The sequence below is a fragment of the Pelodiscus sinensis genome, chromosome 6 (assembly GCF_052426305.1).
Source record: "Pelodiscus sinensis isolate ZL-2025 chromosome 6, ASM5242630v1, whole genome shotgun sequence".
In the NCBI taxonomy this organism is placed as follows: domain Eukaryota; kingdom Metazoa; phylum Chordata; order Testudines; family Trionychidae; genus Pelodiscus; species Pelodiscus sinensis.
Genome location: NC_143057.1, coordinates 53,134,708 through 53,161,794, shown reverse-complemented (window position 1 = coordinate 53,161,794; position 27,087 = coordinate 53,134,708). Strand labels below are relative to the sequence as shown.

General features: G+C 40.9%; 1 protein-coding gene across 1 annotated transcript; it reads right to left on the bottom strand.

Moving 5' to 3' along the window:
- Positions 1–512: 512 nt before the first annotated feature.
- On the bottom strand, positions 513–27,087 carry ALDH7A1 (aldehyde dehydrogenase 7 family member A1). Its single transcript, XM_006130115.5, has 18 exons — positions 26,833–27,087; positions 26,129–26,182; positions 24,466–24,531; positions 22,998–23,078; positions 19,459–19,582; positions 16,400–16,532; positions 15,696–15,740; positions 14,586–14,663; positions 12,889–12,986; positions 11,663–11,704; positions 9,539–9,633; positions 8,050–8,134; positions 7,682–7,788; positions 6,003–6,119; positions 5,422–5,519; positions 5,164–5,237; positions 2,596–2,671; positions 513–1,018 (listed from the first exon to the last, which is right to left on the bottom strand). The coding sequence occupies exons 1-18, from the start codon at positions 27,022–27,024 to the stop codon at positions 964–966; spliced, it is 1,620 nt and encodes a 539-aa protein (XP_006130177.2). The 5' UTR covers positions 27,025–27,087; the 3' UTR covers positions 513–963.

Sequence of the window (27,087 nt, the reverse complement as noted above, 5' to 3'; positions counted from 1 at the left end):
CCCCATCTTAAAGCTACCTTTATGATTTTATGTCTAGCTCCCAGATGACTCCCTCCCTCCCCCCCTCTGAGTTGCTGTAATTTACAAATGGCTATTATGGCAGCTGAACATATCTGGAGTGTAGTAGCACTTTAGCCACCCGATTTCTCCCCAACTCACTCCTCCTCCCTGGGGACTCATCCTTCCTTAAAGATAGTCCATGGCAGCCTAGTTTATAGCTCTTTTATGCTGATGGAGTGGCACAATGGGACCATAACACAAAGGATGATCTGGCCTATGACTCCTCCACGAATTGCCAACTGGACTACTCAGAATACAAGAACAGGAACCATTTCCCATGACCTTATCTTCTATCCCTTGTGTTGGGACATAGGGTCCTTCTTGCTGACTGCTAGCCAAGGAACACCATCCGCTCAAGGGCACTTCCCCTATGAACTATCACAGGGAGAAAATGGGACCAGTAAGGTGAAGATTCTTAGCCCCAAGTCAATCATGGAAAACAGGCAAAAGTATCATGAGTCCCCAAAATGTGATTTTTATTTAAGAGAGACACAGTCCCTCATATCAGCCTAAGTTTTGATTAAATACTGAATATGCATTTCTGAAGTGTGGTTTTAATAACCACACCCACAACAAGATCAGTATTTGGACAAGGACACAGAAATTCTGCAAACACTGCAGCACATAGAGAAAAGGCATTATAAAATGTTGCAAGCCACTTTAATCCAGAGCAAAGCTCCTCCCCCAAAGATCATGTACTTCATTTTTCAGAACTGAAATAAGAATGATACATTATTCAAACAGATACAAAATGTAATAATTGGCTTGTTGGCATAGAAGTAGTATAGTTGTTGCTGTCATCTTGGTGCAGTATTGTTTCAGATTATGTCAGTCATAAGGGTTAGAAGGTGAATGGCTTTGAAATGTCAGGAGTTTTCAGAATACCCCCTTTTTGCAAGGTTGTTATTGAAACTTGATTCCTTGAGCCAAAGGCAAATCCTTACTGTAGTTGATTGTACTGCAAGAGAAACAAGAAGAATTTAGAAAGCAGACTTGGTCATTGAAATCAATTACACGAATCATTTCATGTATACAAGACTTTAAGGCAGTTGCCAGTTTTTCTTACACCAAATGACTGGTAAAAATGACTTTTCACCATGCTCTATAATGTAGAAGTTTGATTGCATCCCCTTAACTACATCCTCTACACCAGACTGAAGAGAAGATACAATCCTCCATCTGTGGCCAGCTAAGAGTGTTGTGGCAGACTGATGTCTTTCAAATTACTTCTACTACTAAAAGCCACTTCTACTTCTTAGTCTATACAACATACCCCTCCTCATCAAGAAACAAAGTTGTTGACATTTAGGACACATTTAGGACACGTTTGCTACCGTTTATTTAACAGTCACCCCCTAAAAATGGACAGAGAAATTAAGTATTTACCTATGTACTTGCCACTGTTAATAGTGGCCTAATTCTCTGTGGAGATCACCTCACAGATTTCCTTACAAATCACAGCAATTATATTTTATTTAGTCAAGTTCAAAATCATTGAAATGTATATATTTACAAGGGTAATTTCTTCTACAGATGTTAGGACTTAACCATTATTTTTGGAAAAAGAGGAGAATCTAGGGGGTTTTTTGGGGGAGGGGAAGGGCCACAAGTTTTGGATGGTTTTTAATACAGGTTGGAACTCCCTGGTCTAGCACCCTCAAGATCTGATTGGTCCTACATGAGGGATTTTGCCTGACCAGGGAAAGTCCTTTCTGGGTCCCCCAGCCATTGCACGCAGCCCCTCCAGCCATGGTCTTGCTGTCAGCCCCCTAGCCGGCTTCCCCCTGCTGCTGGCCCCTCAGACCAGGGCTACCAGCCCCACCGTGGCAGCCCAAATGCCACACATGCAGTCCCGGTGCTGAGCTCCCAGCCCCACGGGGCAGCCCCCATTGAGGTCCAGCTGTGCCACTGGGCAGCAGCCCCGCTTGGGCTTCAGCCTCGCTGGGCAGCTCCACCAGGCAGCAGCTGCTAGGCTCTTTGTTGTACCATTGAGTGTCAGTCCCACTCCTGGGTCCAAGCACCACCACCACCAAGCAGCCCCACTGTCTGGCTCCCAGCCCCACAGGGCAGCCCCACTGCTTCCTAGTCCTGCCGTACCATTGGGCGGCAGCAGCAGAGCTGCTGAGCTCCTGATTGTACTGTCACACTAGGGATGTTGCCAAACCAGAGTCCCAGTTAAGAGAGGCTCAACCTGTACCTGAGTTCCTTCTTGGAAGAATACATCTCCTTTTTATTCTTAAACATTTACTTGTAATTGGTTATCTCCTACTCTGTAATCATCAACAGATTATTGTAACAAATAGTTCATCTCTAACTCTTTGGGCATTCTAGCCAATAGAGAGACCACTGACCAATCTCTCAGATTTTTACTAGCTAGAAAGCTCCAATAGTGCTCTTTCTACTCTGAGGGACTATTACTGCTGCTGTGGGAAGTTCTCTTGCAACTGAAGATATATACAAGGTATTAACTTTAGCAAGTTGACCTGTACATTTATATATTGATGTGTATATAAAATATGTAAGCCTAGCTCTTACCAAGTAGACCTTCTCATGTACAGTTTCCATGAATCACTACCAGATTCTCTTCCACCACCAGTGTGCTTTTCACCACCTTACCAAAAAAAATTACATCAGTCAGGGCTAGAAGCTGCTTTGTGTTTACTTATGCTCCTCTACTTCAAACAAATTTATATTTGTCCTGTGGGAGGACGAGATTTTTTTTTAAAACAAGTTTAGTTAAAAGCTCACAGAAGTAAACAAGCTATTCTCCTCCCCCTCCCTCAATTTATAAATGAAAGAGACCTCCACCTCCTCATACTCAGACTGAAAATCCTGGCCTTCATTCCCTTTCTCTCTGACTTCCTGTTGTGAACAGTATTATATTTATGGTTGGTGTAAGAGCAAAGGTATGGCAGTTTTGCTTTGTTGCAGGGCGGTGAGATTTAGGAGAGAGATGTGCAAGAAGGGAGTACTACAGAGCCCCTTAGGAAGAAATGCAGTAGCTGGGATAATCTCTAAAAGCCATTTTTCTTATGCATTCTGCATTTGGAATTGTGTGTTTAGTAGTTAGTGCTTTCAGCCCAGTGAGATGTTGTGACCCTAAGCTATAAGATCTTTTCTAGCATACCCATGAAGGTATTTTGAGTTACCTTTCATAGCAGTAAGCATTTCATATTCTATCCTTTCATCAGATAAAGTTTAGTTTTTAAACAAACAGAAATTTTGCCACTGGTTAAATTCTAGTCTCTGCTACACTAGCATAAATGCTGAACAATAGCATATTTCCATAGAAACTGGGCAGATTTTGGCCTTAAAATGGCAATGCTTTGGCTAAACTTTACCAGAAGCCATGAAAGAAGAAAATAGTGTTAATTAGAAAAAAAAAAATTTTTTTTTAAATTGAACCTTAGATTTATACCATGGGCCTTATGGCTGTAGGATATGATAATCTAAAAGTAACTTAAGAATCACCACAGTGGATCAGACCATTGGTTCATATAGTGCAGCATCCTATCTTCTGACAGTGGCCAGTGCCAGATGCTTCAGAGAGGCAATGATTAAATGATCCATGCTCTATAGTCCAGTTCCAATTTCTGGTAGCTGGAGGTTCAGAGACACAGAGCATGAAGTTGTGTCCCTGATTATCTTGGCACATAGCCATAACAGTCCTATCCTCCCATGGACTTATCCAATTCTTTTTTAACCCAATTCTACTTTTGCCCTTCACAACATCCCCTGGCAATGAGTTCCACAGGCTGACTGTGTGTTGTATCATGAAGCACTTTCTTATTTTTGTTTTGAACCTGCTTTCTATTAATTTTATTTGCTGACCGCTGGTTCTTACATCATGTGAAGGAGAAAACAACACTTCCTTATTCACTTTTTCACACCAGTCATGATTTTGTAAGACCTCTATCACATCCATCAAACCTCCAATCATCTCTCTTCTAAGCTGAGCAGTCTTGTTACTCTCTCTCTCCTCAGCCCCAAACTTTTTCCCCCTTCACTGTACCTTTTCCAATTCTAATCTTTTTTCTGCAATGTTGTGACCTAAGCTGCACACAGTATTCAAGGTGTTGGCATTCCATTGATTAATGGAATAGCATTATGATATTTTCTTTCCTAATAGTTCTGAACATTACACCAGAGTTAAAGCTAACACATTGAGTGGATGTTTTCAGAGAACTATCCACAATAACTAAGATCTTTCTTTTTAGACCCATCATTTTGAATGTATAGTTGAGACTGGAAAATATAATGCGCTTTTACTTTGCATTTATCAACAGTGAATTTTATCTACCATTTTGTTGCTCAGTTTCCCAGGTTTGACCGATCTTCTTATAACTATTGGCAATCAGCTTTGGACTTCATTATTTGAGTAATTTTGTACTGTCTGCAAACTTCGTCACCTCATTGCTCACCCCTTTTTCAAATCATTTGAGTATGTTGAACAGCACTGCCCTCATACAGATCCTTCGGGGATCCTATTTACTTCTCTTCCTATGAAAACTGACCATTTTTTCCTACACTTTTTCCTATCTGTTTAACTAACTACTGATACATGAAAGAAGCTTATCCCATGACTGTTTACTTTACTTAAGTGTTTTTGGCAAGGGACCTTGTAAAGGCCTTCTGAAAGTCGAAGTACATTATATCAACTAGATCGTTCCTGTTCACATACTTGTTGATGCCCTCAGAAAATTCATATGGATTGGGGAGGCATGATTTCTTTATACAAAAACCACATTGACTCTTTAAAAAAAAAAAAATCATATTCATCTATATGTCTGAATTTTGTTCTTTACTAAAGTTTTAACCAATTTGTCCGATTCAGACGCTAGGCTTACAGGCCTGTAATTGCCAGGATTACCTCAGGAGCCTTTAAAAAAAAAAATCAGCATCTCATTAGCTGTACGCCAATCATCTGGTACAGAGGCTGATTTACATGAGAGTTCACATACTAGAGTTAGCAGTTCTACAATTTCATATTTGAGTTCCTTCAGCACCCTGAGGTGAATATGATCTGGTCCTGGTGACTTGACTTTACTATTAAATCTATCAATTTGTTCCAAAACATCAAGATAGGAAATGTAATTAACATACCAAAAGCACCTCCAATTTCAGCCCCACTGGTTGGAATGTTGACATTTACAACACCACAGTCTGATCCCTTAGGCCTGCCAGCAAAGACAAGATAGTCAAGCAATATGATCTTCTAGCATCACACAATAAGGAAAAGAACCCGATATCATCTCTAAGAGAGGATTTAATATTGAAGTCATGTTTGACTATGTGTGTACAGATTTACAACAAAATTAGACAATCCTGTGTTTCAGAAAGGAAAAAAAAATAGAGTTATACCCAAGCCAGCGGAAAATCCTGCCCAAATCCTTGGTGAAGATGCTGCTAGAGAGACCTTGTTTTACTTCATTATTCCAAGCAAAGGCCTCTTCTTCTGTCTAGAAGAAATTATATAAATAGTTATGCCAGGACTGCTGACGACAAAGAGTGAATGCCACAAAGGTATTGTGAACAAGGGAATGCTAACAAACTAGCATTATGTTAATCATATGGCAATACCTCTTTGCATTCCTGCATACATTGGCTGTACAGAAAGGCAATGGCAAAGAGTTTTTTTCCCCAATCTAGGCAAGCGTCATCTACAGTCCTGTATAGGATCCCATCTTTAAGGCTGGGTACTCTTTAAATAAGATATAGATGCATGCATACAAAACAAAGTCCTGAGCCATGCAGTTATGCCGGATAGCCCTAAGTTGAGAGCCATAATAACTGAAAAATAATACACGAGGACAGTTTCATGAACATGGTACATACATGGAAATATTTCTCTCTGCCTCCCCCTCAATTTAACATCCAAGACACATGCACTATTGAAAGAACACTCAACCAAAGCTCATTTAACTTCTCCTGGTTTTTTTTACCTTGAATTTCAGCACATAAAGAATGGGGGCAAATGTCTCAGTGTGCACGATGGATGCATCATGGGGAAGGCCAGTCACAATTGTTGGCTCAACGTAGTTGCCAGAGCGATTCAGAACCTTCAAAACATAGAAAAATCATGATAGCCACGTTATTACTTCAGACAACCAGTGTGTGGCTTCAGAACTAGATACACTTAGCAAATCCCATTCAGTAGTTTGGATGCAGTAACTGTACCTTGCAATGAGAAACAGAAGATCTTCTATGAATAGCTAAACTGAACACATTGTACCAAGTGCTACTAAATTGCATGTCCAAGGCCAGACAACTGAATTAGTGGCAGAGCTGACACTGAAGTCAGGATTTTCATTTTCATTCCAAAATTAAATAGCACCATGTACAGCATTACAAATAAAACTATACATACAAAATCAAATTGCATAGTGACCCTACAGGCAGCAAGGTAGGCTTCCCTCTTTCCTTCTACACTATGATTGGCAAGCAGGGAAGATTAGTGACTGTCCCAGTTGCATGAAGGTGGAGATAAAGACTCATAGACTAAGACCAGAAAGGATGATCATGTTCATCTAGTAAGATCTCCTGCATGTTGCAGGACCTCATCCTCCCACTCCTGCAATGGGCCCTTAACCTCCAGCTGAGTTACTGAAGTCCTCAAATCATGATTTAAAGACTTCACATTACTGATATACTGGCTCACATCAGCAAGTGACCCATGTTTCAGAGGAAGGTGAACCCCCCTCATCTCCTGGTTGCTGCCAATCTGAACTGGAAAAATTCCTTTCCTACTCCAAATATAGCGATCAACTAAATCCCACATGTGGATAAGACCCCCAGCCAGAGACTTGGGAAAGACGTGTGTGTCAGGGAAGAGACTTCAAACATCCAAATGGAAGGCCTGGATAAGACCTTATTATCCTGTTTCATGGAGATGCTGCATGACTAAGGATGATGTTCATAGCCCTTATCTTTGTGTTTCATTGAGTACGGGGGCCCAGAGCATGGAGGAGAGGGCAGGTGCTTTTCTGTGTGTGAAAACATGAACTGCAATTCAACAATATAAGAATAGGAAAGCAGTATCTTCTTTCCCCAAATTGGGGAATGTGCAAGAGTCTTGTCCAAGGCCAGACAACTGAATTAGTGGCAGAGCTGACACTGAAGTCAGGATTTTCATTTTCATTTTTCCAAACCCACCTCAATTCTCTAAAATACATCGCCTCAGGTATCTGGTGGGACCATCCCCACTCCACATGCCTGACCTGATAGACGTACATATCTGAAGGTCCTGCCAGCACTGGATACAACCAATTGGAATATTGTCTGGGCTCTCCCTGACCCACCAACCTGTGGTCATTGTTCTGATCACTGTGTGTGCTCTATTCTAACAGCTCAGATCAAAGGAGCCGACAGCAAGGTTGGGGGCGGGGGAAATGGGGGCTCTGTGGTCCCAGAAAGGCAGAGCACAGTGTGACCCTCCTGCCCTCAGAACAGCATGGAGCGTGTGGCACTCCGGTGGCAATTTGAAGGGCCCAGAATTCCAGTAATGGCAGTGGCAGCTGGGAATCCCAAGCCCCTTTGAATTGCTGGGCCCTGGGGCAACAGTCCCCTTTGCTCTCCCTTCACCCACACCAGCAGGCGAGGCCCAGATAGTAAAAACAATCACCTTCCCGCCATAGACCACAGAGCCACCCTGCTGTTTGGCTTGTTCCACTGCATGAAGGAACATTGTCACTGCTTGTTTAGTGTGAAGAGGCCCATACAGAGTGTTGGCTGAAAAGTAAAAGAACATATTATGTCTGGTGTAGAGTTTAAAGACATTTTAGGACAACTGTATACATTTCTAACATGCTTATCACCATGATCGCTGGGCAAATAGCCATTTAACATGTCCAAGATAAACACAACAATTACGAATAATTAGATTCCTCCTCCCTATTTCACAGTTCCAAATCTAACGGAAGCTAATTTGATCATTTTGTAATAGTCTTTTCCCTCCATGAGTAGGTGCAAAACTAAAAATAAAATACTTACAGTCCCATGGGTCGCCGATGCGAATCTGTGCGTAGGCCTTAGAAAGTTTCTCTACCACCTCATCATGGATGCTTTCATGCAAGAGCTAAACAGCCACAGGAGTTTTATAAAACAATTAGTAATATGCCATAGCTGTTGACATTTCAAAATTGGCGCATCCCTGCAGAATTCACCTCAAGCATTCAAAAAAATAAAAGGCTTAAAAAAATCATGAAACTGACTTAAAAACATATTCTCTTTTTTAGAAAGGGGGGTTTTGGTTTGCCTTCTGGTTTCTGAGTCTTCCTGGGGTATCCAGGTCACATTTTCAAAACTTTTCTAGAAAATGTGGGGAATTTAAGGGAAAAAACCCTCCAAATATCCTATGACTCACAATGACATTGTAAGAGTTAGCAACAAAATCCCTGATGAAGAGGAATCAATTCCCAGTAATATAAAAAGATAAATAGATTAAAAATCTCATTAAGGACTCAAATATTTTCTCACTCCATCTTACTCCAGTGCACTGTACTGAAAGTTAAACATGCAGCCTCTCACTATGAAAGTACTGAAATTTACAATAGAGCCATGATAATCTTCATACAGTTTAAAAAACAAAGTTTGGTATCAAGTTACTGTTGTGAAATCTCATGCTAAGATTCAATAGCTTTACACAAAAATCTGGTACATTAGCTATCAATTTCAAACTAAACACAAGCCAGACTAAATGGTGAAAAATACATTGCTTATGGTTAATTTGACATTTACACTCTATCAAAGCAAAATTAATAAATCAATCTCCTTCACTTCTTGTAAAATGTCTTAATAAAGCTTCTACAGAATGTACGAAGTTCCTCATACTAAAATTGCACTTGGACTTTTTATGGTGGCTAAACAAGTGACATCTGTAATACTAGTGCAAAACAGAGCAGTTTTTGGTATTAATTTGGCTTTGCAGTCTGAAGTATAATAATTAGACAAAATGTTTAAGAACTAAACATATTAGTTTTATAATCTTAGACCTGGAAAATTAGTTCAAGTTTTCCTGGGCAAATTGTTTTATTCAGTAACTATTCATCCAAAAAAAGGGACATTGATTAAATTAGGTTTCAAATATTTAGATTTTATTAAAATAAGTTTAAAAAAAAAATCAATAAACAGTCAAATCAAGTTTAATATAATGGAAATTACTTGTTTAAAAGCCAAAGAAAATCCCTACATGCTATAATCCAAACATTGCACAACTTACAAGTATACAAGAACCAGAAACTGTAGTATATTTCAAATAAATGAAGATGACTGTCTTGGCAAGGAAAGCAAAGTGAAATTCAATATGGGTCACATGAAAGAAATACTTCTGGAACTTTCAATTATGACCTACAGGTTAATACTCATTTTTCCTGTCACACTGGCTTCAAATGTACTTGAAGTATGTTTTACAAGTACTACTACCTATTCTGCGCTATACTGAATGATTTAATTATCCCAACTTCAATACATATTTACTCACCAGCCTTCTGGCAGTTGTGCATCTCTGGCCTGCTGTCCCCACAGCAGCAAATAAAGCAGAGGGGATCACTAGGTTAAGATCTGCATCTTCAAACACTGAAAGAGGAATTGAACATCAAGATGTAAGTTATTGGCTTCTGGTTCTAATGCCCTCTAAATTCAGTGGACACAAATTAGTAAACATAGTGTAGTAAATTCTATTAGGCCTTTCAGGTAGCACTAGGAAAGAGATGAATGCACAAAATAAATTAGGGTATGTCTACACTACAACCCTAGTTCGAACTAGGGTGGTAGTGTAGACATACCCTTAAAGACACTTCAGTTGCATGTCTTTGGAATTAAGCACAAAGGTTTGGTTCTCCAGGCCACTTTGAATAAAGTTTCCCATGCAACACAGCTTGATTATGAATCAAGAAGCTGCAATCAGTTTACTGCATTCCTCCTCTCTCCATTCTGCTTGAGTGGAACCCAGATGGCATGGAGAACCAACACCAAAGGGTGGTCAGATAGCATGGAGGATCAATCCCTCAGGGCACAAATTTCTAATTCAGTGGAGCAAGGGCAGTGAGAAAAAAAAAAACCATGAAGTAGAAAAAAAAAAAAAAAAAAACTGTCTAGCATAAAAATTAATATAGCTCAAAATGGTGTCATTCTGGGTTTCACTTGTTCCAAAAGACTCCAGACAGATTACCCAGGAGAAAATTTGCTGGTTTACAAGATTATTAAATAAAAGGCAAGAGTGGTCAAGTAACTTCTACACAGTCACACAAACAAGATAAAAACCACAAAAGGCTAAAAGAGTGCAATAGAGGGATAAAAGTGTATGAGGATCTCAAGTGTTAACTAGTATACCTTTCCTCTGTTTCCACTTAAGGTTATATCCACACAGCACCAGGGAGATACAATTCCCAGCTTGAGCTAGTGTGTTAATATCAGTGTGGCTGCAGTGTCATGAGCTACAGCTCAAGAGAAATCTTGCCTGATCCACTGGGTACAAACTCTAGTACCTAACCTGAACTGCAGCCCATGCCACTGTGGCTGCACTAATTTTGTTAACCCACTAGCTCAAGTCAAGGTAGTCATGGAAAAGCTCACATCACCTTCACATCAGGCAAGATTTCTCTTGAGCTGTAGATCAGGCCTTAAGATATCGAAATCTGAACTATACTACTGGACAATACAGAGGGAAGTTGGTATTTTTCTTAAGGATGTTTTCCCAGAATTATGTGCCTATTGGTCAGCACCTACATAAAGACACAGCTATCTCCAACTAACGATCTTCTTAAACATGGTTCTCAAGTAATTTTGTTTATATCCCATCATTTGAATGTACCAGAAAAATAAGTGTACCAAGACACAATGCATACATGAGTTTTTGACTTTTCACTTGCATGTCTCCTTCATTCGTTCATCCCCAAAATACCACTAACCCCTCAAACATAGTGTGCTAGTATACAACCACAATGGGAAAATGACTATTCTAGACTTACTACTCAAGCAGAGAGCAATACAAATATATAAATGTTTTTTAAAAAGCAAAATATTGGAAAAGCAAAAATTTGTTTTCAGTTAATAGAGAACATTAGCGAGAGAGGTAGTGTCTTTATTATTTCTAATTTGAAAAACCCTATAAATAGACGTATGATCCAGTATTTAAGTTCAGCACAATCATATGAAACACCTGGGTCCATTTTATAGTCCTCACCCTTCAATGCCAAGATCAGAAGATGTATGTTCAGCTTTTAAAAGGTGTTTTGTTCCACTGTGATCCCTCTGGCCGGTTAAAGAAAGGCACTGACAGACAAAAGGGATTTCCATCTAGTCTGATTGGAATATGGCGACTAGGATGTAGAGCCTTGAGAGCATGGAGGTGGAGAACTGATCATAAAAATGGAGGTCTGTGGGGAGGGGGAGGGATCATTATTCAGTCCTGTTTCAGCAGGGTATTTCATGTATTTGGAGTCAGGCACTTGCATAAGCCTTCAGCTGTGATAGCATTCACTATATGCTAGGTACTTTCCATACACAGAAGACAATTCCAGACAAAAAGATTAGTCTACTATGAACGCAATATTAACATTAGCTGTAACTTGGTATGAGAAGAGATGATTATATTGTGTATTACCAACAAGAGCGTTGTTTCCACCAAGCTCTAACAAACTGCGTCCTGTTAAAATAAGTAAATAGTAATGTGAGTTAAGAGGCTAGTTGTGAATAACAATCATACACAGTCCCTGCACAGTGAATAGGACCTTACTCCATGAGTGCTCCCACTCAAACCAATGGTATTACTCAAAGACTAAGACTAACATCATCTATCTTATAGTGACAAGAACTTTTGCTTTAAAAAATAAATTACAAAACCCACTAAAATAGTGGAACATGTGAAAGACCTAGACAATGAGAAAGATGCTAATAAAATCAAAGGGGACAACAAGAAAAGTTAACACTTGTGCTTATTTTCTAGGTAAAATATCTAGACGTTGCTAACAGGGCATGGATCTAGGATTGAGAAACCTTCCGCTGCAGAGGCAGTTTGTGAGTCCTGATGATACTATATCCTCCCCATTTAAAAAAAAAAAAAAAAAAAAAAGAAGAAAAAAAAATGGCAGTGTCACTAAGGATGTAATATTGAAGCTGGTTAAATGATTAATCGGTAAGTGAATGCTTATCCATTAATGCTATCAGCTACACGTAATCCTCCTACCCCATGGCTCTGCTCAGTCCTGGCTGACGTCGGATCCAACAGCTACCCTGCTGTAGCTCTTCATTTAAAGAGCTTGAAAGCCTGTGTGAGAGCAGCTGGTTCAGTCCCAGTTTGTGCTCGGTCCAACAGAAACCCCCACTGCAGAGCCACAGCAGGGATAGCTGTTGGACGCGCCAGGACTCGTGCATCAGCTCTCAAGCTCTTTAAGAGCAACCTATCGGTTAATCACGTATCTGACAAAGATTTTGTTGGCTACATGATTACTGAATTACACACTTCCTACTAGTTACATTTGGGAGGGTAGGGACCATTACCCAAGGATCATTTTGTTGACTCTCCCAGAAATCAGTGCTGATCACAGTGGCATTTTCACACACTAATTAAGAATCAGGCAGATTCAGAGAGGCCATCAAAAACCCACTTGCAGGCCCACTGAGTCTAGATTTCAGAGGACTCTATAAAAAAATGTCCTAGATTAGGCTAGAATTAGCAGAAATTCACTTGTAACACTGTTGCACTTGTAACAAAATTTGGAAGAAAAAAAAAAAAACTTTTGTCAGTTGCCTGTTTGGCAGAGTTCCCTTAGTCCCTCTTCCTAAATCAACAAAACACAGAGAGGAAAAAACAAAAATCTACACACTTACCAAATCTCTCCTGAACCATAAGTGCTACTTGCTTGCCCACCTTAGTGCTGCCAGTGAAAGACAGAAGGTCCACCCTCTCATCCTTTGCCATTGTGGTGCTATGTGAGAGAACACATGACTATCCTCAAAAGAGTGGACAATTGGAGCAAGCAGAAATTTCTTTATTTTAACCAGTGATACCATTTTGTTATTGAAGGCACAGCATCCTTGACTTCCAGAGATCTTCGTGACTAGCCTGCAGCACCGTAAGAGCTGCAGGGGCCCCTCTACTACCTGTTGTGGCCATGAGTGGCTTGGAGAGCCCCATAAGTTCCTGGCCACTGTGGAAAGTCTGCAGCTTCCAAGCCAGGCACCCTGGGGTAGTGTGGGAGCCCCACACCTCCCCATTTTCTCATGCTTACTTTTAGTGAAAGTCCCAGATAGGTCACTGGCTTCTGTGAATTTTTCTTTATTGTCTAGGAGCTGTCTGTAATTTTTTTTAAAAAATGTGTGACACAAAATCTTAGCCTTAATTATAACAAAATGTTACATTTATGCCTTCAAAAGCAAGGAATACAAGACAGATTAAAAAAGAATCAAGTCAGTGCCTAACTAAAATGCAACTCAAAGATGCAAGAGTGTCAAAATAAGGGCCATATTTCCATGTTACAGTCTAGTACTGCGACTTATGCACTAACTCCGAAGTCTAATCCTGCTGACAGCAACAAGGCACTTGGTTGTGATTTATACCAGACCAATGGCATGCTGAGTGCCCTAATGCCTCCTTAAGACCCATGTCATCAACTACTACTTGGGTTATACATCTTCCAAGGCTGTTTGTACTTTATGGGCTCACATGCTCCTCTATGGAGAGTGAACATCTTCAAATGGCATGCCCATAAATGCTGTTGGGAGAGGGGATATTGCAGGAACTATCCCTTGGCAGTGCTCTTTATGGCTGCCCAGAAAGTTTTGTAGATGTGGCTACAAAGGAAGGGGAGGGGGAAAATAAAGAGTTAAAAATAGAAACACCCTCAGCAACTGGAAGCCATATTGGCAGTCTGTTGCATTTGTAGCAACATATTGTTCCAATAGTGGTCCATGAAATTCTTAGTCACATATTTACAGTCATGTTGGCAATGTGCTGGACTCTTTCCAGACCATCAAGAAAGGATGTTTCCTGTGCTAAACAGTCTCTGGACAGACAGGAATGTCCAAGTTATAGGGGAATAAAACAAGATAAATACAATTGGTTTCTAAAGGGGTAGTAACAACCCCATAGAGAGCAAAGCTTTTTTCAAACTAGACTATTCCCATAAGAAGAGCTGTCCCTAAGGAGGTGTGGAGCCCAGGATTCATCAGCCCATATGGGCATCCCATGGATGCTCTGGGTTTCCCCTCAGGGTTCTGGTAGGAATGGGGTAAGGGAGATGCTGATAGGGGCAATTGGGCTGCAGCTGTTCCATGGAGCTGTGCTAATGGTATGAATTACTGGCAGGAGGCAGAGCCAGACAAACCATGCTGCCTCCTGATCGCTGACTGCCTCTGCCTGCTCAAGGCAGACAGCTGCTGTCCTCATCCTAGCTGTGAGACTGATGTCAAACTGCAGAGGCTAGTGTGCTCATCCCAACTGCCTTGCCCAAGAGGCAGCTCTGCCCATAAGTCACCCTTCTTCCCTTCTCTTCCCTTCCCCACAAAATGCAAGATGTCTAGCTTACCCAATATCTGCACCACCACATATCAGGGAGCAGATTGCACCAGGCATTTTGTTATCCTCCAAAACTTTGGCTATTATCCTAGAAGTAAAGAGAAATATCTTGTGAAACTTGGATTTGAGAGATCTCAGAGGCACATGATAAAAATCAACAGGGTTTTTTGGGGGGTAAGATGAAAATAATAAAAATCTATCATCGGACACAGATGCAATTTTATACATAAACATACTCTCGTATCTGAAAAGATCTTTGTCCAGTGTAATGGTAAGCCTTGTAACAAAATTCACATATTTAAAATATAGTGCATCTTCCAGGATATAACTAGCATAGAGAAAACAGAAGAACATAGAAAATCCCAATTATACTGTCATAGAATTTCCTTTGGAAATTCCCTGAAACTATTCTCAAAAGTAGCACCTGCGGAGAGGGACTCTCCGTATTGCAAGAACAAATAATATTATAAATATTATAGTATTTTAATTACTTAAAACAGGTTAAGCACATTGCAAACCATCTCCTCAATGTATTGATAGTGCGATCACAGATGTCACCAAGTGGCACTGTTACAGTTATCTGAGTGTTTTTTCTTTGTATGTTAGCAAGTTTTGATTCCTGGAAAGTCATGCTGTGTGGTTAGTTTTTGATTAGGCCAGGTCCTGGTTTGAGGCAACTTCAGGAGAGAGAGAGCTGGGCAAGCAACTGGAGAGTTTACCTCAAAAATGACACTAATCAGAGCTTGAAGTTGCTTTCTGAAATCTAAGTATTGATGTTGGACTGAGATTCCTGGAAGATGGACTGTCAGCAGGCTGTTTCATAGTCTCATTCAGTACTGGTACGTGCACAAACAAAACACGTTACACTTAGACCATCACGCAGTCTTGTCATCATTGATTTCCCCTCCACTAAGAAGCTGAACTGCAAAGGCTGCAGACTTCTGCTACTGCTCAGCAGAGGAGTCAGAAGAAGGGGCAATCAAGGGAACAAACATATTCAATATAGATTTGTTGCTGTCTGTTTGACAAGGTGAGGAGACAAAGCCACTCTCATCCAGCCACAAGATCTCAGAGACAAAGGACAAAAACAATTATATGTATAGAAAAATAAAAAACTTACTTGGTAACAGCTACGCTAATGAGGGATGTTGTAGGAGCACCTTTCCTTTAAAAAAAGATGCAAAACATCATTTTCATTCTCAACAATACAAAGCACTTCATGCAACTCTTGTAATATGCAAGAAATCTGAGCTAGATATCTGGCACAGGAAGCTTAGCCAGACACTTTCAGCTTGAGTTCTAATGCTAGATACTTCGGAGGAAGTGACTCAATACTAAGAGGTGTTATGGACCCAGAACTTCTAGCAAAGTGAAACTGAGCTATGGGTACCCAGAACTTTGAAAGTCATGCAACTTATTTGAATGCCTAGCTTTGTATACCCACATTTTAAAATGTCAATCATATTCTCTATCATTTGTATTCCAGAGAGGGCTCAATACCTAATTGGGCTATTAGAGCCATTGTCCTAGATTGTGGTACAGACGTGAATTCCAAGACACTCCCTGATTCAAAAAGCTGACAGTATAGTACAAGGTAGTATAAGAGAGCACAGAGTTTTTAAGCAGGACTTGGAGCCAGCCTAGTAAATATCAGAAGTAAAGGATTTGTAAATGTGGGATGAACAGCAGATATCCTGACATTTCAAATATTGTATTGTTTATATGCCTTAGATTATCCTTACAAACATAGCTCTGCTGTGATGAACAAAGACTACCACTAGCAACCTTTTAAAATAGTAGTTGAAAAGTATTTGAGCATCTTACCAAAGGCAAGCATTCCCACAGATCATTGCAATTGCATTATTCCAACCGTACACTGCTACAGGGAAGTTAAATGCAGTGATAATTCCTACCAATCCCACAGGATTCCACTGTTCTATAAGGGCATGTCCAGGTCCTGAAAACAGACACAAATGGGAGCCATTTGATTGTGTGTACGTGCATGTGTATGTTTAGCTCAGTAAATGAAAAAAGGAAAAGGCATGGACTGCAACAACTCTTCTGGATCTGACACAGAGTCAAAGTTTGTTGACTTTTAGTATACAACTATTTATCCAAATGTGTATCAGGAGAAGGTGGATGATTTACTTACTTGCATTGAGATGTGAGCAGCACTCAATTTATTACCTTTGTATTGGTAGTTCTAGGGCATTTGTTTATAACAACATAAGTTGCATATTTATCAGAACAAAAACATAAACTCTGTGGCATAACAAGTATATTTTTCTCATAACCATTAGCCACAAAAAAGTCAATACAGACATCCTGCTAGGGAACAAAATGAGAAAGGTCAGTTTCTGTAAAACTGTATTAGAGTTGTCCACGTCTAGATCTTAGTGCACAGAAAGGCTGTAACAGACTAACACGGCTACATTTCTATCACTATTCAGAAAGGCTGTATGCATTCTAGCTAGGTGTTCTGCTGAAAAATACAGTGAAATTTATTTCAATAACCCACAAGCCATATATTTCCACCAAATAACATCATCTCATTTTTCAATAGAATGTTAATAGCTTTAGTAAAGTCTATTTGTAGGAATTCATTACTTATACAATATATGCCATGTTACATTTGTACTCTGCTGCTTACAACTAGTTTACAAGTATGCTGAAATTATGTCAGTTGGATAACAAGGGAAACAAAGAGTACAAACATATTTGTTGCTGACCCAAACTGCAAAGTTTAATTGACAACAGATTTCCCATGTCTTAGTGTCAACCAGCTAGGTTTTACTGTATTCGTCATATATTTTGAGTTAATGGCTTAGCTAATGGGGAGGAACTCCATTCTCTGTTACTATACGTGTGTATAGTTTCTAAGGGTATGTCTACACTACAAAGTTAGTTCGAACAAACGTTAGTTCGAACTAACGGAGCGCTTAGTTCGAACTAGGAAAACCTCATTTTACGAGGATTAAGCCTAGTTCGAACTAGCTAGTTCGAATTAAGGGGTGTGTAGCCCCTTAATTCGAACAAGTGGGAGGCTAGCCCTCCCCAGGTTTCCCTGGTGGCCACTCTGGCCAACACCAGGGAAACTCGTCTGCCCCCCTCCCGGCCCCGGACTCCTTAAAGGGGCATGGGCTGGCTACGGTGCCCGTGCCAGGTGCAAGCCTGCCAGCACCCAGCCAGCAGACCCTGCACCTGGCACGAATCGTGCCACCCACCCGATGCCCCCCAGTCCTCCCCCTCTTCCCGGAACCAGGCTGGCGGCTCCTGGGAGCTTGCCCGGGACCGCAAGAGGCGGGCACCCGCCTGGGCTAGTGCAGACATCGTGGACCTCGTCCACGATCTCCGCACTAGGCACAGGAAAGTGGCCGTCTAGGGCAGGAGAGCTGCCAGCCTGGCCACCCAGGAGCAGGTGTACAAGAGAATCAAGGGGGTCCACTGAGACCCCCGACCCTGAGCCCTGAGCTTACAATGGCCGTCCTGGGTCAGACCAAAGGTCCATCTAGCCCAGTAGCCTGTCTGCCAACAGCGGCCAACCCTAGGGACCCTGGAGGGGATGGACCGAAGACAGTGACCAAGCCATTTGTCTCATGCCATCCCTCTCCAGCCTTCCACAAACCTTGGGCAGGGACACCACTCCTACCCCCTGGCTAATACCACTCCATGGACCCAGCCTCCATGACTTGATCTCACTTCCCTTTAAACTCTGTTCTAGTTCTAGCCTTCACAGCCTCCTGCAGCAAGGAGTTCCACAGGTTGACTCTTTGCTTTGTGAAGAACAACTTTCTGTTACTAGTTTGAAGCCTGCTACCCATTCCTTTCCTTTGGTGTCCTCTAGTCCTTCTTTATGGAAACTAATGGAGAACTTTTCTGTATGCATTCTCTCCACCCCACTCATGCTTTTAGAGACCTCTATCCTGTCCCCCCTCTGTCTCCTCTTTTCTAAGCTGAAAAGTCCCAGTCTCTTTAGCCTCTCTTCATATGGGACCTGTTCCCAACCCCTGATCATTTTAGTTGCCCTCCCCTCTCCCAGCCTCTCTCTTCCCCTCTCCCACCTCCTTTTCCCAGTCTCCCCCAGTTTTGTTCAATAAAGACAGATTCCATTTTGGAAGACACGTTATCTTTATTTGTACATCAAGAAGAGGGGCTAGGGAAGGGTAAGTGGAAGGAGGGGAGGGAGGAATGGGGCACGAGCCCCCGATGGGGAGGACTGGGCTGGCTCTGCGGGCTTCTGGGGGTGGAAGCTCTCCTGCAGCCCCCCAATTGGCCCCTCTCCCCAGATGGCAGCCTGCGGCAAGTGCAGCCAGGCTGATGGCCGAGTGGTGTGATGTGCCCAGTGTGGGTAGTCTGGGCACTCCAAGCCAGGACTGCTTTGCAAGCGGGGCACCCCTGAGAACTGTCTGTCCGGGGTGGGGGTGGGACCCTTTAAGCACAGCCCTCGGCTAGCCTGAGAAAGCATCTCCACGCTCTAAGTCCTCCTCTGATGCCCTGCCGGCACTGCTTCCGGCCATCCTTAACCCCGGTTCAGGGCCCACTTAATGTGGACATGCTAGTTCGAATTAGCAAAACGCTAATTCGAACTAGTTTTTTAGTCTGGATCCGTTAGTTCGAATTAGCTTAGTTCGAATTAACTAATTCGAACTAAGTTAGTTCGAATTAACTAATTCGAACTAAGTTAGTTCGAATTAACGTTGTAGTGTAGACATACCCTAATTGAGACAAGAATGGATGCACTCTGTAGCACCACAATAGGTTTTCATGTAGATCAGAAAAGTCACAACAGCAGACAGAAATGTGGTAAATTGCAGCAATATGTAATCCATGGTGCAGTAATACAGAAAGATCTCAATATCTGGCACTTTATTAATACATCTTACTTTCTGAAGGCAAGACAGGTCCACCAATCATTCGGGATAAACCAACAGCATAGTCACAGACATCAACATATTCCTGAACTTCGCCAACACCCTCGACAAGAATTTTTCCCATCTCTAATGAGACCTGACAACATTAAGAACACACAGGACATCACTTTTTAGACTCTGACTTTAAGGCCAGAAGGGACAATCATGATCATGAAGTCTGATCACCATGTTGCAGACCATAGAACCTTACCCTCTGCATATTCCTGTAACATACAAATCACCTGTGACGGACATACTTAAATCCTCAGATCATGGTGTAAAGACTACACATTTCTGAGAATCCATCCTTTATACTAGTTTAAACGTGCCCCATGTTGCAGAGGAAGGCAAAAAAAAATTCCCAAGGTCTCTGCCAATCTGAACTGGAGGAAAATTCCTTCCCAATCCCAAATAGGGCAGTCAGTCAGACCCTGAGCATATGGGCAAGACCCTCCAGCCAGACAACTAAGAAACATTTCTCTGTAGTAACTCAGGATACATCTACACTGCAGGGCTTAACTTGAAATAAGCTACGCAAATTGAGCTACATTAAATAGGGAGCATCTATTTCGAAATCGAGCACTCTTCCTCCGACTTCCCCTATTCCTCGTACAATGAGGGTTACAGGAGTTGGAGTAAGAAGTCCTCCAGCTTGACAGTATTTTGACACTATTTCAAAATAAGTGCCTACTGTGTAGACACGGACTATGTTATTTCGGAATAGTGCTAGTTATTTTGAAATAGCATTACAGTGTAGACGTTCCTTCAGTGTCCTCCCCATCTAGTGCCTGATCACAAGCTGTTTGGAGATATTACAGATAATAGTTGCAAATCAGCGACATGCCGTTGTAGGCAGAGTCATCCTACCATCCCCTCAAACTTATTAAGATCAGTTTTGAATCCAGCTAGGTTTTTTTGGCCCTCTGCTCAGCTGGAGGCGGCTATTCTAGGACTTCACTCCTCTGATAGTTAGAAACTTTTATCTGATTTCAAGCCTAAACTTGTAGATGGTTAGTTTATATCCATTTTGTTCTTGTGTCCACATTGGTGATTAATGTAAATAACTCCTCTCTCTCCCACAGACATTTATCCCTCTATATGTAATCATATCTCCCCTCAGCCTTCTTTTGGTTAGGCTAAATAAGCCAAGATCTTTGAGTCTCCTTTATAAGGTAGGTTTTTCCATTCTTTAAATCATCTTAGGAGCCTTTCTCTACACTTGTTCCAGTTTGAATTCTTGAACATAGGAGACTAGAACTGCACACAGTATTCTAGATAAGATCTCACCAGTGTCTTGATTCAGTGTTTAAACACTTCCCTGTCTCTACTGGAAATAACTCACCTGATGCATTCTAGGACTGCATTAGCCCTTTTCACAGACATGTCAAAGAGTTATCAATACACTCAGGTGTTTCTGCTCCTCTGTCGCTTCCAATTTATAGCAAAAAATGTCGTTAGTCCCTAAATGCATGACCTTGCAATTTTCACTATTTAATATCAACCCATTTCTATTACAAAATCACTTGGATGACCTTGTATGATGCTCTGGTCCTCCTCCATATCGGAAATAGGAAACTGGGAGGTATTACTTGCACATTTTATTAGCACACATGCACTTTTTATGCCAAGGTCAGTAAAAAAATTAAGATTGTTTCCAAAACCAATTCTTGAGGAACTCTACTAGCAACAGACTGGAGGGAAGTGACATTAGGACCTGTAGCAGCCTCCCCTTTAACCAGTTCCATATCCACCTTTCAGTCCTCATATTAAATCCCCATATTCTCCATTTGAACCAATAATTTCCCATCTGGAATTATATCAAATGGGACAGTGCAGGTTGGCGAACAGGGCACTTGCTACTGCTCCAGGGACACAACAGGGTAGAAATCTGAACTCTGGATTTAAGGGTTAGATCTGACTGGAATTTTCAGCCATTACACGTTTAATCAATCACATTTTAACACCCCTAATCTGCACCACACTGCACTCAAGAACAGCCACACAAGAGAAAAGAGGTGCCCTCATCTGTGACTAAGGGACAGATGTTGGAGGAACACTGGAACTTTTTCTTTTTTTAAATCCATCAACATTCACCTGTATCTGGAGTGATTTCTGGATGAAATTCCTCCTGAAAGGCTGAAAGAGGGTTCGCCCAAGGCAAGGAGTGGAAGTTTGAAATTACTAGGGAGGGGCATCCCCATTAGGAAGAGTTATAGATCCAGATACCCCCCAGATACCATTATAATCATCTCCTGTTTAAAAGTATCCATAGATTTCAAACAGGGTTCTAGCATTTTTTTCCCCTCACCAGGTTGAGAACCATATAATAACTTCATACATTTAGGAGATGAAACATAATGTCTCTGACACATTTTTCAGACCTCTGAGTGTCCATATTAGCCAGGAAAACAGAACTCTGCTTAAACACATATGTACCTAGCACCCTAATTTCGTCATGGAAACTGTCTGATGGTCCAAGAGCAAAGAAAAGCTATAAAACTTTGCTCTTTTTAACTACAGTTATTTAACCTGAATAAGAATTCTTTGACAACTAACACAGGTGTTAAAGCAGCAATCCCGAACTTTATATCCTGCACCAGCACTTACTGGGATCCTTTCACACACCATCTCACCTTCTAAATCTCTAGTTCTCCACATTTTAGTTCTCAAAATTTCAGCCCACCAGCAAGAATTTAGTTCTGTATGACAGGAAGTCTTGTTTCAGGACTATTTTAGTAACAGTGTGCTGTCTCACAGAAAGATGGGAAAGCAGCATAGTTACAACAGAGTTTGTTTGGAAAGGGGACAGTGTTTCAGACTCACTTACATTTTTCCTGATTTGATAGGTATGTGGAGGACAAAGCTCTTAAGAGAAGGGAAGAACCTGGAGATGACAGTGTGATTGTGAGCTTACTGTAATTTTAAGCCAGTTTGTAAATTAGAGGCATGGAGGGGGAGTTTTCCCCTGATGTGCTATCTTCTGACTTGATTTAAATCACTGAGAATTTGATGACTGGTTCCTATGGGAGCCAGCTGATTAACTAAACTCATTCTGAACACTTTTCCTAAACCCCATCCTTGATTTATGAATTAATATTATGACCTACTTCCTATACACAAACTGTCTTTAAAAAAAACTGAGGCTGTGGTCTCCACAATTAGAAACATGTAACAATAAATACAGATTTGTAAACTCGTAAAAGGAGAAAGGGAGAAGGAGCAGCGGATGTAAAAAAAAAAAACCTGATCCAAACTGGAGCTTTGGAATAGTGATGGAATCGCTTAAAACACTAAAATGAAGTGGCATTATTCTTAAAATAGAGCACCACAAATGCTACCTTACATGTACTTAAAAAAATCTTGTTACACAGATTTTTAGCAAAAATCAAAGTACTCCACAGTTATTAAGACTAACATAATTTCTCACTTAATTACACAGACCTACATTAAAACCAAAGGAAAACATAATTTTGACTTTTTCAAATGTGTGGATGTTTTTCAGGACATCTTACCAAGCTTCCCAGAACTTGGATTTTCTGTCTTAAGGCATCACCAATTTGTCTCACTATTTCTCCACGTTTAGGTGCAGGAACCTAGAAAAAAAATTGGTTTAGAGACTAAACTGCACCTTCAGGGAATACCAGCCAGTTTCTGTATTTTTGTCCCCTTTCCTCCTCTTAACTATAATGGGCTACTCAAATGTAAAGTTAGGCATTTACTTAAGTATCTTACTGAATGAGGGACCTTAAGCAGAACTGTTCCTAGGACTAAGGGTTTAATCAGATTCTGGTGCTAAGACACCATCACTGGCTGAATTCAAATTACTGTTCTCTTTTTCCGAAGCAGTTTCCAAAGAGGTATGAGTTTTAGGGACCTGTTAGAAAGTAAATTCCTCACATATCATGATCACTGCATTTTTACTTGTCTTCTTTATAGTGCAGCTAGTCCTGATTTCACATAGTTAGATGTGAGCATCTTGCTACCATCAGTGTCTAGAGCCCAGTATATGATCTACTTTTGTGGCAGAGTAGTTGGCAACACAATTCCCCATTTTAAGAGATGTCTTGCCAAGCTGTGCTACAGAAGCTAATCTGTCCAAAAAAGCCATCTAATCCTTTTGGTTGCAAAACTACCTTCAAGATGTAAGCTGTATGTAATCACTCCAATGATATCAACCAGAGACTGCAGACAGTCTGAAATTACAGTTCTGTTGATATTAAAGAGAGCACATCAGACTCAGCTACATATCACTTCTGAAGCCCACTAAGAGCATTTTAAATGTTAACCTTGTTAACTATTTCACTGCTGATGATTTCAGCTGAAAGAAAGTTGATGAGCCAGATTCTCAACTGGCATAAACATGCTGATTTACACTAGCCAGCAATTTGGCCGATGTATTTATCCATTATTGCTGAATATATTACTATTGGGATAAGAGCAGCTATTTTTATTAAAAGGTTTCTGGAGTGAGAAAAATTGCAATATCTATTTTACCCAAGGGGAAAGTAGATTAGTGCCTTCCCCAATACCACACTGATCACTTGCCCTCCTGGATACTAAAGCCTCCTCCCTGGACAGCTTCACGGTGGCAGAAGTGGACAAAGCAACCAAACAAGAAACATATCTCTCACACACACCTTAACCATTTCCCTACTTAGCTTTAAAGACTTCTAACTTCCTTAAATCCCCTATAACAGCTTTTATAGTACGAATATGCATTACAGTACAAATGTCTGACACACACTGAAAGTTTGGAGACAGATTTAAAAGCTTTGTTTTTTATATCAAATGAACATATTGGACAAGGAGGGCAGTGAGGGCTTGGAAATGGTGCTGTATGATCATGAGTTCCTGGCTGCAGAATTTAGATTTAAAATATCACACAGGACATGGGGCCCTGATTAAATTGCCAACAGAAAAGGGTTGTTTATGGGGTGTAGAGACACTTCCAAACATATGCATAATCATTTGTCAACTTACATCTGCCCATGTTTTCCATGCCTCTTTAGCTTTCTTTATTGTTTCTTCGTAATCCTCCAAGTTGGCCTAAATGAATGAGGATTAAGTGGGGGCAAGGGGAAAACAAAACACAGAAAGTCACTTTCCTTTTGTTGCTTGAAGCTGAAATACAGAGGAGGCAGTGAGCATAACTCAAGCAGAATGGATTTTCTATGGACAGTGCTGAATTGGGAGGCATCATTCTTTAGGAAAAGTATTATGTTCACAGTGTGACATACTGGTTTCTAGCTGTGCTGATAGGACAGTTGCTAGAAATGAAAATTAAATTGAAAAATTAATAACTATATCTGGGGAACAAATCTACTATCCTCACCAAACTTCATGGTTTAAATAAAGTTTTCCTTCAACTGTATTCCCCATAATCACAGGAACAAACACTGCATATTTAGTGACATTTTGCTTTATCATCATAAAACCCACTAATAATATAAAACAATAATAAAAGGAACTGCAGAATATCTGTCCTCCCAGGTTCTCCTTTGCACTCAGCATGAAACCCCTGGAGAGTGGGGGAATAAGGCTAACAGCCCCTCTTTCCTCCATGCTGTATCTACTGGTTTGTGCTCACCTATGGGACCAGAATGGCATAATTTGGGCCTAGGGGCATTTCTACACGGAAGAAAAAAAAATGAGACCGTTTAGATAATTCATGTTAAAACAATAGCAAAGACAAAGCAACTTGGCTTTTTTAATTTGGGTTAACAGCATGTATTAAAGCCTAGAAGCGCCTTTGGTTGGACTCAGCCTTTGAATCCAAGTTAGCTGAGCTGCTGTGTCTTCAATTATATTTTAATCAAAGCTAACCTGTGTTAAGAATACATCTTTTTTAAATGTTCCTAACAATGCAGATATACAATTTAAAAGTTGTTTTTGTAATAAAAGGGATAGAAGTCAAGCAACCCAGCACTGAAATTGTCCAAATTACACCATGTACAGATTGACAGCTAAAATTGTGAAGACACTTGTTCCATTTCATCGCTGCTATGCAGTGAAACCATGAAAAGAGACATGTCAGCAAGTAACTGGGGAGAAAGTTAAGAACAGAAGTGATGGGAACCAGAAGCAAAATAGGAGCTTCCCTTGCATTCCTCAACCCCCTAAAAAAAGATTATAGGAAGGGAAATGGTAGAAATGTAGCTGTGTTAGTCTGGTGCAGCTGAAACAAAAAACAGGACTGTGTAGCACTTTAAAGACTAACAAGATGGTTTAATAGGTGATGAGCTTTCGAAAGCTGACATCACCTATTAAACCATCTTGTTAATCTTTAAAGTGCTACACAGTCCTGTTTTTTGTTATAGGAAGGGAAGATAGCAGAATCTCCCCCTTCTCTGCAGCACCTCCAAGACTAGAAAGAACAAAAATGTCTCCTCCCCAAAAGACAGTGAGGAGATTGGACCACTCTAAAAGCTGCCCAGAAGCTTCACATTTACCAGTCACCTGACTGCCAAACTAGTATAGAGGACCCAGAGACAGCAACTTGATCAAAATTCCATTTCCCTTCTTCCCACCAGCTGAGATGGAGGGACTGGCCTTCTCACCAGAGAGCTGGTCTTTTGTTTTCCAAATTAGCTTTTCGCTACCATGTGCCTGGTACGTGCACCAGAAAAAGATCAGATACACTTACCTGTTGCACCCTTGCAATTGGCTCATTGTTAGCTGGGCAATACGTTGTCACAATCTAAAGAGAGAATATTTTACAGTCACTTTAGAAATACGCATAACTGAGAGGAATATTTGTGTGCATGTAGTGGATGGAGGGGGTATGATACTTGAGGTACTGAGACATAGTGACTTATTTATGCAAAAATAAATTGAAACAATAATGCAAACACATACCCCAAAAAAGTAAGCACCAAGCATGAAAAAATTGCAACAACCAAGGAGATCTCAGGTGGGAGAGAAACTTGCAGAGACCGATTAGATGCAACGAGATAACATTGCCCTAAGAAAGGTGAGACAAATAATACATACCAAAAGCTGGATCTTAAACAGATTGCCACATACAAACTTGTGATTGTTCAACCCTAGTGACTTATTCACTTCAGAAAGCCTGTAACGGGGGAAGAAAGGGGAGGATAGGGCAGGCAAAGGTTTCTACTTTCCTCTCCCACGGAGAAAAAAATAAGTTTAATTTTGCACGGAAACAACAGATTAACAAGGTGTCAAAGCTGCCCGATTGCAACATAATTAATACTTTTCTTCCTTTTTTTCCGCAGCACACTGATTCCAAACGCCTCCGGATTTGGGCAGCAGCTCCCTTTTCCTAATCTAAAAAGTCAGGCACGCTTGATCAGTGCCATCGGTCAGAGTTCCCGAGCTACAACCTACCTCTCCTCTTCCTCCCCATTTCCCATTATACACTCCTTCATTTTCTTCTTTCAGTCCCAGGTCTTTCAACCACGCATACTGAGGCTGGTTGATCAACAAAGTAGACATGAATACAGCAGGCCTCTTACAAGATGCTAAAATTTTCTTCCTCAGCAAAACGTGTCTGGTCAGAGCAAAGCTTAGCTGCAGCATAGCGAACACTGCTATACCAGCGCACTCAAACCCGCTGCTGGAGGCAGCAATACGTAGTCCTGA

What these genes read in the sequence shown, in the direction of transcription:
- ALDH7A1 (XM_006130115.5), bottom strand. Translation starts at nt 27,024, where the DNA reads ATGCTGCAGCTAAGCTTTGCTCTGACCAGACACGTTTTGCTGAGGAAG. An exon ending in TCCAAGTTCTGGGAAGCTTG is followed by an intron (nt 19,583 to 22,997) that starts GTAAGATGTCCT and finishes TAATGTTGTCAG; the next exon opens with GTCTCATTAGAGATGGGAAA. An exon ending in ATTAGCGTAGCTGTTACCAA is followed by an intron (nt 14,664 to 15,695) that starts GTAAGTTTTTTA and finishes CTTTACTTCTAG; the next exon opens with GATAATAGCCAAAGTTTTGG.